The following is a 15,140-nucleotide window of genomic DNA, read 5'->3' on the forward strand; positions in this document are numbered from 1 at the left end:
ATGTATCTGTAAATCTGTCAAAATATTTCTACAAGACAGAAAATATGGCAGAATCAGACCACGGCTGGGGCATTAAGCTGTGGAAACAACATGATTTGCTTTTTATTGGAATGTTAAGGAGGCTTACTGTGCAAAATATAAGCTGAGGGGCTTGGTGTTCTTTAGGCCATCAGGACCTCAATGACAGTGGAGGGTCTATAAACACCAGAAACTCACATATTAAGGCTCATAGTCAAGAATTAGGTCGACTGTTTTACAGATAATAAGCTCAAATAAGGACACATTTCCTTTTTTATTTAGAAGCGATTGGGGATCCATCAAATCATCATGATTGTAAGACTTTTTTTGGTATTGTTATTATTAAGTACATTATGTGGATCCCTGAGGGATTAAAGAAGGCAACTCGAGAGTTTTTGTTTTCTGATTGAAAGCAAAGGTTCAACATCACTCGTCAAGCCTCTGCTCGAGGTCCCACAAGCTCCAACTTCCCGTTGACATCTAGGTTCAGAAAATAACGACAGACGTCAAAGCCAAGATGTGGCCTCTGGATATATTCTTAAAGAAATTTATTTTACACCTCAAAACAAAACAAAAGAAACAAAAAAAAAGGATAGGGATTAGGGATGTGGTACATTGGGAATGTATTGACAACTGTAGTTTACATTTTTTTTTTTTTTTTTTTTTTGGTGTAAGCTCAGAGAAAAAAAAAATGTTCATACAGTCATAATAATTGCACTTCATAAATCTAGACTGATGCCAGTATTTTCCCACAACAAAGCTCCGGCTCTCACTTTATTTAATAAATTGAATTTAGCATTGAAATTCCATTGACAAAAGAAATGCTAATCAAGACCATAGGTCTGCTGCACTGATCCAATTTTTTCCTCTTTCACTTGAATCCCACAAGGCAATAACACGTCGCAGTAATTTAAGTGCAGTACATTCAAGGGAATCTCACAGTCATAATAAATATTTCACCGCTCTGAATCATCTAGTTAAGACGGGCCTGAGCTAAATGCATCCCAACCAGGGGCTAAAATGAACAAGGAAAAAGTAATGACCCTTCTCTCATTTCATCTGATGCCAGAGGAGAGCAAATGATTGTTTTCATTTATTTTTTTTTTCATATCATATCTCTCAAAATAGGACTCCCTTGTATCCAAGCTTCCTCTATCGGTAAGATGACACCTGACAGAGAAGGCAGATTTCACAACTACACTTGAAAAGGAGCCAACTACGTCCTCCCGTTAAAAAGGAAGCGACATCTGCAAAAGAATTCCTGCACATTACTCGGATATGATTTTATGGGGACTGTAGTCGAAATCTTCAAATGACACATGGGAAAATAAAAAGTCTGAGGCTTCTGAAGAGCTAAAATGCATACGCAAACACACACACACACACACTTGCGTTAAGCACACATACATTTATCGTCATGTCGATAACCTCGCAATTCACATTCTTCACTGTAACATTTAATTTTCTGTTTGTTATGAAAGAAGTGTTTCAAGATTTATTGTTATGAAGGAGTATTAGGAAGACGCTGAAAGAAAAAGTAAAAAAAAGTCACAATATTACAAAGATGTGCCCTGCGATTGGCCGGCGACCAGTTCAGGGTGTACGCCCAAAGATTGCTGGGATAGGCTCCAGCGCGCCCGCGACCCGTGTGAGGATAAGCAGAACGGAAGAGACTCTATTACAAAGATACCTTATACAAATATTAAAATTAAATATACATTTAAATATTTTTTAAAATCATTTTTTAATGAGTAACTGTGAAAACTGTCGCTGTCCCATCTGCCATATATTAGTCAGGCAATAGCAGTAAATATTTGTTAACTTTTATCATCATAATATTGTGATTATTGTCATAATATTATAACTTAACTCTCACAACGTTACAACTTTATTGTCATAAAATAAATGATTTTCTTTTCTGTGTGGGCCTAATACTCCTTCGTAATTATACAGGGTGGGTGAAAAGTAACTAGGCATTAGAAATTGCTTTTACAATTCTCTGAAATCATTTTGAAAACATTTTTTGGAAACAGAGAACACACGAATGAGGGTTTCTTATTGTTTTAATTTTTATTTTCCCATTGTCTTATTTCTGATTTCTTTTTCAGATGGCCAGTTACTTGGCGGTTGGTCGGTTTGTTGATGTGGTGGACGCCAATGGTGCTTATGTTCAAATATGAAGATTTACTTTCATTTTCCCATGTAATAAAGAACAAGTATCTTTCGATTCAATAACTTTGTAAGAAGAATATGGATGACATCATTTTTCGAGTTACATTTCACCCACCCTGCAGTTTCCAGTGTTGGTTAGGAAAAGGAGCGCTCACAAAGCAGGTTCTTACAGAACCAAAGCAGTGACGATGCCTCCGATCAGAACATAAAAAAACTGCACATTTTGCTTGAAAAGGAAAATATTGAAATCATAAAAACCAAGTGGAAATAAACAAAGCATCAGAGACACTTTCCCCCATAGCAGCCAATGCATATAATATACCTACAAATATATAAAACAACATAAAATAGGTTCAAGTTTTTCAAGTTTCTTAAATATATCATATCCAAACTACCCAATTCCAAACTTCAAAGTTAACAAGATTCAAGCAGTGCAATTTATGTATCAATTATAACAGCAATAATCAATAATAATGTACTATCCTTTCCTAATCAGATTTGATGATTCTTGTGCAGAACACTAGCGTCCTGGCTATAATTTCACTGAGTCTGTCTTCATCCATCTGCATGTGGTTTTGGATGTTGTGAGCAGCCCTAAACTTTGGTCCTGTGAAGACCGTTTATTTCAGTGACAACCTACACAGTCGCTTCAGTCTTCGTATTTGAAGCGGGGGTACAAGTGGCGTAAGCACTTCATGTCAAGCTATGATTCCGTCCGAAAGAAAAAAACAAAAACAAAAACAAAACAAAAAAAGCGAGAAGTTAAACGTTCAGGCAAGTAAAACATAAGCAACATAAAAGGAAACAGGAAGTACAAATAAATCAATGCAAAATTCCTATTGGCAAAGCGCACAATGGATCATCGGGAGAATCTTAAAATCCCTTTTCTCCCCCACTCACAATTACTACTGCCTTTTCTTATTTGGAATTCTCGTAGCCTGGCTTGAAACCACCGTCGATCATCGGTCACACGGCACGACAACAGCTCTTCTCGCTAAGCTCGCGCACCTGTTAAAGCCAATCGTCACCCCCACAAAAATGGAATCTGTCCTTTCACTTTCGCAGATTTTCTTTACAAATTCACAACTTGATTCTTGTGATACAGTCGCGCCTCTATCTGTAAACGGGGAGGCGGATGTGTGCGTGCTGGTGGTCCAACAGACGTGGCACCGACACAGTCTCGTAGCCTTTGCCAAGCATCTGCTCCTTTATGCATGGCGGGTGGATGTCGTTGATCAGGTATTCCAGAGACTGCAAGCTGCTGCTCAACACTGACGTGTTGCACAAGCTCTTGCTGGGCAGGCTGCAACACAGACGGCCTCCGCTGTCGATGGCAGGGTGGTGGTGATGGTGGTGGTGGTGGTGATAGGGATGGTGCGGGTAGCCCACTTCTCTGTGGCCTGTGGCTGGCCCACCCGTAGAGGAGACCAGAAGCTCCTGAGGGTTGTAGCAGTCACTGTCAGGTGTCACCAGGACACTGTTCCACGGTGGGGCAAAGTACTGACCCACTGAGAAATTCCCATGCATGGCCATGCAGTTCAACGGGGAGGAGCTGACTTTGTCCAGACCGCCTCCGCCGCTAGCGCTCGCCGTCAGGTGGTAAGGTCTGGACGACGAGGAGGAGACTTGCCCCGCCAAGATTCCGCCGACTTGAATGCAGCTTTCAGGGGACTTGCTGATGGCCCCTCCCCCTCCGCTGCCCCCGCTGTACATTCGTAGCACTGCCTGTTGTTGCTGCTGCTGTTGTTGCTGCTGCTGCTTCTGCCAGAGGATGTAATCCATACCGTCTGCGTAAACCCCATTCTTCACCGCCTCAGTGTTTTGAGCCGGCAGCCCTTGACCCGCGTAGATCATGTTGGCCTGCGGACCAAGTCCCACCACGTAACCGCCACCCGAAGAGCTAGAGGAGACCCCCATGACAGTGGTGCCCTGCTTGGAGGGACTGGAATTGGAAGGTGGCGCCCCTTGACACACCTGCTGCAGAGCCTGGGCTTGGCAATGCTGGTTGATCTGGTAAATGATGCTCTGGATGGAGGGGAGGTTGGACTGTGCGGGGAGAGGCAGGCCACGCCCCCCTGTTACAGGAATCACTGAGCCAGCTACAGTGACATTGGGGGGTACTGACAACCCAGGGCCTTCTGGAGGCTTTGCAGGCCCCGTTTGATATCCCATCTGGCTCAGGCCAGTGACTAAAGTGCTACTGCTAGGTGGGTATGGGGCAACAGCAATGTGGGCCGGAGAGAGCTTAGTCCGTCTGCCTTCGGAGTTCTTGAGAACACCTTTTGCTGAGACAAAGGTGGCGGTGGATGATGATGACGGGGAGGAAGAGGACTTGACAATGGCAAGCAGGCCATGGTAGCCCCCAGTGTGGAAGTGTGGATAGGGGCTGTAGCGTTGGCCGGTGGTGTCATATCCATTTACAGTCCGGTTAAGGTGCTTGTGCTGGGGAACCCTGATGTTGGTCGGGAAGATCTTGATGGACAGGGGGCTGTTGGCTGTCTTCTGAGCGTAGGCATCAAGTTCTGCCACGGTGGGGTAGCGAGGCGAATGTGTAGGCACCACCAGGTCACCTGTGGGTTGGAAAAAAAGAGAGGAAACAATCAGTGAGATTTAACTCCACGGTGACCATTTTTAATTACTGGACTAGGGCAACTAGAAATGAGTTCCAACCTAAAAAAAAAAAACCATCATTTGCATATTATGATCAAGAATGTTTTCCATGTTCCGTCGCAACACTCCTCCATTAGAGATTTCTTTCTTTCCATCTTATTTGAACTCCCTAGCCGAGTGGATCTTTTTAAAAACTAATTCTGTCAAAAGCCCGGAACCTTAGGCGGTGTTAAATCTGTGCATTGTGAAATTAATTTGAACTCTCTTTAGCAATGAATTAGGTTAGCCTTGGATACTAAGAAAGGAGGGAGTGGATCAAAGCTTATTTAATTGGAGTAGCACATTTGAGAATTGTAAGTGGTTCAGTTCTGAACTATATGAACAGGCCCAGTTGTAACTTCTATGGTGTGTCATTCTGGCGGATGACACTAGCTGGCCACAACTTTAGGTACACATGCGCAATCTAATAAGATTCAATATCCTGTATCAAAATCTTTGCCTTTAGAAATAATTATCGATTTTGATTTGTACCCTCGCTAATTAAACACAATTGTATATTGCTGTGGTTGTACTGTAATTTGCAGTGGTGTAGAACTGTACTGTATCACACTGAGACCAAGCACCAATTTTTTTGACTACTTAAGGGCCATCTTCTCCCCTGTGCGTTAGTCAGAAAAGACGGGCAGCTGCGCATTTTTCTGGCTCTGCACATTCTACCGTCAAATCAAATCTGACATTTACGCACCCTCGTGCCAGCTACGCACTCTAGTGTGGTATATTTTCCAAATGGAACTATATGTGCCCTGCAATTGGCTGGCAACCAGTTCAGGGTGTACCCCGCCTCTGGCCCAAGCCAGCCGAGGTAGGTGGCAGCACGCCCGCAACCTGAGTGAGCAGAAGCTGTGCGTAAAATGGTTGGTTGGTTGGATGGATGGATGGATGGATGGATTTCCATGGCATTCAGATATCTCAGAAAAACTCCAGGTTCCAGGAAATACAACCAGCCTCAGACTTCAATGAGTCATGCCTCTTTGGTAGTTGGGATCCTCTTGCGCAAGGTGCCAGAAGTCATTGCGGGAGAATGCACAGATCTTGAAGGTGCGCAAGCACCTTATGCAAAATGGGAGCCCTAAATGACATAACCAAAATATTAGAAACTGATAGGATGGAGTACAGTGACACCACAGCAAATTAAAACCATAAAAAAGTGACAAAAATTGAACAAAAAAAATTCCTTATTGTAATAAGACATACATTGCCACAATTAAATACAACAAATAGAAATATAAAGATGACACGTCCCAAACTAGAAAAGAAAACTGCCTGCCGGAGCATCTTCAGTAAATGCTTCGTGGTGTTTGCAATATGAAACTCTCCAATTCCAGAAATTCAATTCAGCAGCGAAGGCGGTGACTGTGAATAGCAATGACCCTTGTTCAATGAGGCACAGCTCAAGGTGGCAAACAGGAAAATGGCAATTTTTGAGAAAAAAACAAAACAAAAACAAAAAAAAAACGTCACATGCCATTGTTTGGGGGCGGGTCAAGGCGGTGAGGGGCAATGTTGAGATTGGATTTAAACAACATGATTCAGGCAATTTCATGGCTACTTAGCCCAGTGCAACAAAAAGTGTGTGCGTGTGTGTTTGGGGGAGGGGAACTGAATTTACAAGTGATACATCAGCTGCCACAAATGACTTGCGACCCCTTCATAAATATATATATTTTTTATGCAAAAAGGAACCAGACACACATACAAATCAAGTGGCATGACTGTGCTGTCAGCAACCCAAAGAGTGTGTGCAGGTTGCAGACTGTGACTACGACTCACTCCATTTCCTTTCCAATTGCAAAATCATTTAACAAAAGATTCCACAGCCAAATAGCCTCAATCCTCATTCCTGGGCTTCCATTACAGATAGCACGGGGAGTTAATTTCAACAACCCAATAGGTCTGCAACTGTTAAAATGATTAAATCTACAAGATCCAAATCGTAAAAGAAATAAATTTGGAATTTAACGACAGTGGGGATTGGCTGTGAACAACCTGAGTTGAATTTAGTGCATGACCTATTCCACTGCCATTCCCCCTTCTAATCTGGAATCCCTATATTCAAATTACATTATGTCAAATCTGCTTTTTTTTTTTTTTTTTTTCCCCCCCATAATGATTATAAATCGAAAAGTAATTATGAGAGTGAAAGAATAGTGCCATCTGAAGGGGCGGAGTCCAGTGTGCCAGGCCGGCCCAGCTTGGACCGACCTTGATGAGGTACCGCTCGGCTTCCCGGGCGACGTCGCTGCCAGACGCTTTGATGCTCTCACTCACAGTGGAAAACTGACAAGACTTGTTTGGTTTGCTCTGAAGAGGAAAAACACGCTCATTTCAAAGCCCATTGCTGGTCCACATGCAAATGGAAGGCAGCACTTTTTTTCTGATCTTCTTTACATGAGGGGGGAACAAAAACAAAAAAACATCTTTGATCACCACATGGTCCAAATGAGGAAAGATTCTTGGCTTTCAGGCATATCAAGGGCCTTGTGTCCTGCTGCCCTGACGAGCCCCAAGCTGCATTATGCCCATCATTCCGCCTAATTACTGCCTCATGAGAGGAAAAACTATATTGAAAAAAAAATTCATTAAAAGGGTGGCTAATTCTTTGCCTTCACACAGACAGACCGGGTTCATATTCTCCATGCCCGAGTTTGCTTTTCTTCAAAAAGTGAGCATAAATCCCCCTCTCCCTCTGTCTTTTCCCAGCCTGGCCCTTGTTTGTCAATAGGCAGAGACTTTGGCACACCAACCTGGCATCAAAGGGCTTCACACTTCACGGGCCACAGGGATTAGAGGCCTTTCAGGCCTACAAAACCCATCTCGGCTCCACAAAGGCTTCCGGTTATTAGAAATCACAGGCAGAGAGGAAGAAGAGGGGCTGGGGGAGGTAAATGAGCATCTGGATGCTTCTGATTCCAGCGTCCTTTTTTGTTTTTGCCTTCCAAATTACACGGCAGAAATTTGATAGCAAATTTGATTAGCGCGGGTCGTAATGTCGCTCGCCTATGCACAGTTTCATACGTCTGCATGTCTCTTTTCTCCAGCGGGAGGAAGTCTGTTGTTATGTTGGCGCCGTGTGACTTATGGGTTCAGTTTGCAGCATATCCTAGCGAAGAGCAGCAGCAGCCCCGCAGATGGTGCTTGCTGATAAAAACACCCTCCAAGTGGCAGCTTGCACCTCCTTTGTGTGCACCCTCACCTCGTCGCAACAAGGTAGGGGCTTTTCCCGCACCTGTGCATGCAAATACCACGCGTGAAAGCAGGAAAACAAGTCACGCAAACAACACTCACCCACTCACACGCACAAACCTGCATCTGCTCTTGTGTGTGTCTCATTTGACATCAGTGAAGCATGTTGTTATCCTCCGCTCTGCGCTCTCTCATGAAATGTAGGGCAGGGACAACAACAGGTGCCTGCGCCGGCGACAGCCTGCAATGCCTCCTGGGCTAAATGCTTCACACTCGCTTCATTTCGACATGCGACAGCCTTGTAAGGATTAATTATTTCCCTTGAGGATGCACGAATGTGCCTTTTTCCCCCTTCCTGAGATGATGTGCATTCAAAATGCTTACAGTAAAATAACAGGGGAAACCTGAGCAAGGAGTAAGAAACTTTAAAAAGTAGTGTAAATAAACAAAGAGTATGAGCAAACCGCATAGAAGATCAGATACAAGTGCAGGCAGACATGCATGTATTAGGAGCAATCACGTGCCGGGGAGCCGAGAAGGCAAGAGAGGCAATTAACGGGCTGACCTTCGTCCTTAATAATCCGATGCCTGGCACACAATGCCCGTGTGTCAGGGCAGCACATCTCTAAATGCCACCCCTCATTAGCACGACGCACGCGGTGAGCGCGGCTATCTGTGTGGCGTTATACTCTGCAGCTGTCAGACAGGCACACGGAGAGCAGGCTTGGGATAACGTGGCAGCACGGGGCTGCGATATGATCTGGAAGTCCCATTCCACCGGGAGGATGGCCACTCTCATTTCTCTCCATTTGTGATTGGCATGAAGCTCCCCAAGCGCAACGTCCTTGGTGTACTCGGTGCTGTCACTGTGATTGCCTGTGTGTGTGTGTGTGTGTCCGTGTGTGTGTGGGTGTGTGTTTGGAGAAGAGGGTGCTCGATTCTTAACACTCAATTAACACTCCTTTAATTAGCCAGCAGTACATTTTGAATTCTGATGAACTAATTTTCTCGGTGTGTGCGTGCAGGGGGGGAGGCCTGCTAAAGACGAGGTCCATTGGGTGCAAAACAGCAATAAAGAGGGAACTGCTTAGATTAGACTGTAAAAAAAAAAAGCCATTAAATTCTGAGCACTTCTTTGGAGTGAGGGGTCAAATAGTGTTGATCACACCAAGACGAAAGCAGATGGCGAGTGTGTGAGGGAGGGGCAGTCGGGTAAGGTGGAGAGGGGGAGGCAGGTATGGCAGATAGGGAGCTGCATCGAATCCAGAGGACCACCAGAATGCGTTGCATTTTAATGAAGAGGTTTAAATAAACAAGGAAAAGTCCAAGAACTACCTAAAATGCCCTCGCTCAAAATGATTGAAGTTTAGGGTGTTCTACAATTACGGAAAAGTTTCTTCTTATTAGTGAAAAAAATTGCACTACATCAAAAAGCTCTCAGCTTTTCCTTCCTCACTTCTGCAAAGCCGATATCTTCACACACTTTGATCCCAGTGGACCATGTAGTCGGGTCAGTGGGGGAGAAAAATTGCCTGCTTAGATGAAGGGAGAAGACTGTTTGGTTGACTTGCAATTAAGATTTTACAGGAAAGATGATGGCTAACAGCACTCTACTGGCAGAAATGATTAGTACTACTACTAAGAACAACAACCAATTACTCAAGAATATTGTTGATTGTAGGCAACTGATTACATCTGTTTTAACAGGCATTACTGTATGTTGTTTGTGTATATTTTAATATTTTGAAGCAGTCACTGACAGCGTAGCATGGTGTCACTCTTCTGTCTTCCATGCAGGCAGTTCTTTATTTGGTTTGTGTTAGCCCGGAAAACACGATTTGGCAATTTATCCCCGCTTATTCACAATTTTAGGGGGTTTATAAAAAAATGTTTTGTTTGTTTTTAATATGCAACCATAATGGACGTCAATTATACAATGATTTTCGCTGTTTCGCTGCCCGGTCCCGATCTCCAGCAAATAGCCGGGGGCCATTGTAGTTTATTGTCCGGCAACATCGTAAACTGAGGAACCCCTGTATTATTATTAATTTTTTTTCATAGCTGCTTGCAACCCACCCAAAATGGGTCACGGCCCACCCCTTCACTGATTTAAAGGACTGCTAGGACTGAATATGGATCGTTCACTTTACGTCTTCCACTGGAGTCCATCCCAAATTGACACCTAGCTCTGAGTGTCATGACAATGGCTTATTTAAAATGTGGCTTTTCACGGCTAAAGCACGTCCCTGACTATTGAAGCTTGGGGGAAAAAAGTTGACTGTAGCCAAGGTAACCGTTCACCTGAATCTATTGTTACACATTTGGCTGATAGGATTATGGTCTGTACGACACTCTGGCCTCGCCTCGTTTGCTGCTGGGAGGAAGAGGCAGAGGCAGCGTGGCATCCTGAACAATACCTGCCTTGTGCTAATGGAGGTGTCATCTGGCACAGGCCTGATTAGTCAGCGATTACAGCGAGGCCTCAATTGCCGTGACAACTGCCGCAAACACAATGGCCTTGATAGAGCCAGCTGTTTGGTCCTCTGCAATTAACCTCACATCCCACTCGTCTCCGGCAGTGCGCTGCCTCTAATTGACTATTGCGCATACAAAGCAGGGGCTGCGGGGCCAGACCCCTGGACGCCGACCCCCTCCCTCGCCCCACCCCTCGGCCGCGATGGAGATGATAATAATAGAGGCGTCACGTGGACTCCAGTCAGTCAATCAAAGCCTCAGAGCCCCACAGGAACTTCCTGATGGGTGGGAAAGCAGAGGAAGCACATGTATGAGGCCGAGATAGAGCGCCCTCCTAGGAAGGGGGAGGGGTTGGGGGGGGGGGGGGGGTTTCATAGTGTGTGTGTGTGTGTGTGTTGTAGACAAGTTGAATATGCCTTCAGTCAAAGTACTAATCAATTCAAGTGCATGTGAGGAAACCCTGCTGCTTGCCATATATCAGAAAAGCCATTTTTGGGAGCACTCATCTCTCCCACTGTTCATCTCAAGGTTGATTTTCTGGAAGAAAAAAAAAATCAAGGCAATTATTTGTCAGGCCTCTGTTATCTATAATTGCAAAGATAAAAATCAAACCGCAATGATTTCTCTGTGGATAGAGCTGTCTGAATTCACAGCTGCTTATGTCATCATAATCTTCAAACAAATGCATTGTCTGCACCTTACTCCACTCTGCCTGCGCTCAGTTGGGAATATTCATTATTGAGGAGGCTGAATTATCGATGGAATGTTTCAGGCGCACGCCTAATAAGAGGAATATTAAGCATGTTATGTGAATGCATCTACATGTGGATGAAAATGGGAGCTTACTTTTCAGAAAGGGAGTGTCAAACTGTAATCATATCGTTCTTTCCGACTATGCCAGCATGTTACACAGTGCAAAGAGGATCGTGACAATGTTAAAGTGACTTGCACACTGCTCGTCACAAGCGCGCGCACACATGGCCTGATGTCAAAAATGGATTTAATAATTGAAAGAGATTTTTTTCTTTTTTTTTTGGTTTAAATCTTGGACAAAACATCCAAATCTAATCTTTCATTTCGCTGAAGCCCCTCTCATATCAGATGTAATCTATTTCCTGCACAAAAACAAAACAAACAGGGAGCCTAATTATGGCGCTCCTTTAAAACAGACTCCAACATGAGGTCAGAGAAGTGGTCGTTTTTAATAGTGTAGCCATTGCGACTGAGAGGAGGACTACAGTACGAGTGAGGTATTGCACAACAAATATGCACAGGTTGCACGCTGATGCTCCCACATGAACTATAGGGACACGAGTATGAAGACATCCGTAATAATCAAGGGCCGGACTAGCCTCCTCAGACTCCCCTTGACCTAAAAATTCATGCAAACCATTTTGGTCAAGTACAATATATGCTTCCAACTTTGAACGAGCGGTTTGGGGGAAGGCCCTTCTCTGAATTTGGTGTGCAAGCACTTGACTCAGCCTTGACCTCAACCCTTAAAAAAATTCCCCAGACACGTACTCCAACACCTTGTTGACAGTCTTTCCTATTTATCAGGAACAGGGCATCGGAGCGGTTCATTAACTTATACAAGTTCCCTCCGAGGACAAGCGAAACCAATAGGGGGCTGCCATGTTTGCATTTTCTCTCCAGAATTTCTCTCTGAAGCCAGATGTCACTGGATCAGCCATAAAAATGAATTAGTTTGGTTGATGGCAAGCTCATGCACCTTCCTGACTGACCTGCCCTTTATGGGCTGTCAGGGAAATTGCTGGGAAATGACTCTTCTGGCTCCCACATCCCCTTGTTTGGGAATTGCTGATAACCTTCAAAAGCTAAATACAGTACACATTCTCCCAAGCTAAACGTCCAGTGGATTAGAGGAGAAAAACAGGTGGATCCAAAGAGGGACAAATCTCAGCTGACATCACAGTGCAGTTGCCCTCTCTGACCCAAAAAGCTTTGTAATTACAAACAGTGGAAATTCTTCCTTCACGTCTCTTGATCGTCTCAGTTCTCTCTCTCTTTTTTCATCCTTTTTGCTTTCCTCTATCTGTCTCTTCTCTGCTTGAAACCCCCCACTTGTCTCTCCAGGCTCCATCCCTTCTCCTCTGTCTTTTCCATCTCGCTCTCTGAGTAAGTGAGTTTCATCTGGGGTGCTTGCCGGGCGAAATCACCCCGGGGTGAACACTTTATTATCTGTAGTCAAAGCGTCACCGCAAATACCATTCTACACACACAAGTGTCACTTTCCATTTGTCCACACTCTGGCTGCATTAGCCGGCCCAGGGCCTTGTGTCTCCAGCAGAAGAAAGCTAACAGCGTGGGAAAGCACTCGTCCTGCATTCCTGCCCCATTGACACCGGCACAGCCGACCTGCTGCCGCTCTCTTGAGAATTAAAAAAAAAAAAAAAAAAGAAAAACACCCCCCCAAAAAAAACAGTAACAGCAACAAGAAATCTGACATTGAGCAAGATAGTTTGTGAAATGACAAATAGAGGAGGATAGTTTGCCATCTTGTGATCTTTGTTATAATTAATGAGCTCACAGCAGGTGTGAAAGAGGGCTAAACAAAGGAGGCCCTCTGGTTGAAGCTGCAAGGGTTAATTAGCGATGATCAAGCCAAGTGTCCACTAAAAACACAGCAGTCGTTTGAGCCACGGTGGAATGCGGCACCCATGTCGGGCCTTTTGTGGGACACCCGTGTACTAAATAAACAAAGGACTGGAACATTACGTGTTTACCACAAAATACACACTGAACTTAGTAAACACGTGGGTAAAATATTGAGCTGCCTTCAAGTGAGGGTGGCTTAAAAAAATCTCTTTCCATGTCCGATAGTTGACCCAGAATGCATAACGGAATAGTTAATGGATGAGAAAAAACATGTTCTCCACTAAAAAGCGCTCTGTTTAATAATTTGGTCTGGCTTTAAATGTGGTTTGCCCTCCGGCCTGCCTGGGCCACCCTCATTGTGCACATTGCACGGTCTAGAAAGAAGAGGCTTTATCAGCAAATACCCCGAGTCAGCACGAGCAGCAGGGTGGTTATGCGTTGCGACTGGCGCACCAGCCGATATTGTCATGTGCGATTAGGCCTGTGCTCATGAGCCTGTGAACTCATTCCTGTGGCATCCAAGTCAAACGCGCCCCCTTTATTTCCCGACATTTCTATCCGCTGCTCCTGTATGCTTTCCCGTTTAACATTGGGCCCTGCCGCTACTCGATGTAACGTCTCTAAAGCCGGCGAAGAGCTGAGCTGAAGTGATAAAGACTCTGCAACAGGTCAGAGTGATGCAATTTTAAACAATAATTCTTTGGAACCTTTCCTTCAAACTAGTCAGACAAAGTCAAAGCTAGCCTCTGAAGGTTAATTTGTCACCTCAGCAGATGACAGGGTGGCTGCCGGGGAGCAAAGACAAAGTGTGAGGCCGCTTATCAGGTGGGAATGAGGTGATATTAAACGTTATGAGCACGGCACAGAGTTTTAGATAGCTTTCCTGCTGCCCTTTCTTTAGGAAAATATACTATAGTGTGACACGGTTCTCTCAAAGGGCTCCATGTACTGCCAAGAGCAGTAGCATTTACAACACAAACACACAAACACAGAGGTCTGGAATAAAAGACCCGAGAGATAGCCATTGTACGCACATACAAAAATAAGAAAGGAAGCAGAGCTGAGAACAAAAAGGCAAAGGAGTTGAGAGTATGATGGGGGGGGGGGGGGGAAGGCGAAGGGGGGGTGTGCCGGCCTGTCAAAGCCCAGAAAGTGCTGCTGCGCAGGCCTGCAGGTAAATGGGAGAAGAAAGGCGCCTGCAGGCTGCCTGAGGCGAGCCCGGGCCCTTCTGTTCTATCATTTAACAGACAAGTCGTTCACTGATTCCCAATTAATATTTAACACTGCGCAGACAACAAGGCACTCCACTGCAGTACACATGCCAGGAGGAGGCGGAGAGGAGAGCAGCGGAGAAGAGCACGTTTTTGACCTTTAACAGTCATTTATGGGTTCTACTTTGGATTTAAGTTCAAATTGGTCAGGAGGAGAGGAGACGCTCTGCATTTGATGCAGACTAGAAATACAACACAATTGTACAAGTACAATCACTTAAAGCCAGGCTAAATGAAGGCAGCATATGAACACTGGACACTTGATTAGATTACAATTTCATATATTAGTGTATTGACATTTCTTTACAAATTGGAAGCTCAGTTTTGCCTGAGTTAATGTTATGATATTTTACATTACTTACAGAATTTTCTTAAACAATATATGTGTATTACTTCCTAATTAACGCTGTTTGCAATGAACTGTATTACATCCAACGAAGGGGTTTTTCTAATAATACGGTTACATTAGTTAGTTACCAGATACCGTACAGTCTTATACCACTGAGTACGTCTCAGACAGTGTCAGAAATGAGACGTAAAATGAGTACGTCTCAGACAGTGTCAATCCTGATACAGCTATTTTATTGGATCTCATTCGATTATTGAGGTGTACCAAATAATGTGTATCCTGGAACACTAAGATTTAATCAACTCTACAATGCCCACAACTCTGGTCTTCATAACACGTGTAAACAACAACGAAGGGAAAAAAAAAAAAAACAGATCTGATTG

At 44.3% G+C, this 15,140-nt stretch overlaps 1 protein-coding gene across 3 annotated transcripts in view; it reads right to left on the minus strand.

The window, feature by feature from the left end:
* Positions 1 to 579: 579 nt before the first annotated feature.
* fam222aa (family with sequence similarity 222 member Aa) overlaps positions 580 to 15,140 on the minus strand; it is a 48,922-nt gene continuing 34,361 nt past the window's right edge. For all 3 annotated transcript variants that reach the window (XM_061671653.1, XM_061671651.1, XM_061671652.1), the window contains one exon: positions 580 to 4,760. In XM_061671653.1, coding sequence (XP_061527637.1) covers positions 3,304 to 4,760 — 1,457 coding nt within the window. In that variant the 3' untranslated portion in view covers positions 580 to 3,303. The remainder of the gene's footprint in view (positions 4,761 to 15,140) is intronic.

Source organism: Phycodurus eques, chromosome 3 (genome assembly GCF_024500275.1).
Source record: "Phycodurus eques isolate BA_2022a chromosome 3, UOR_Pequ_1.1, whole genome shotgun sequence".
Lineage (NCBI taxonomy): Eukaryota > Metazoa > Chordata > Actinopteri > Syngnathiformes > Syngnathidae > Phycodurus > Phycodurus eques.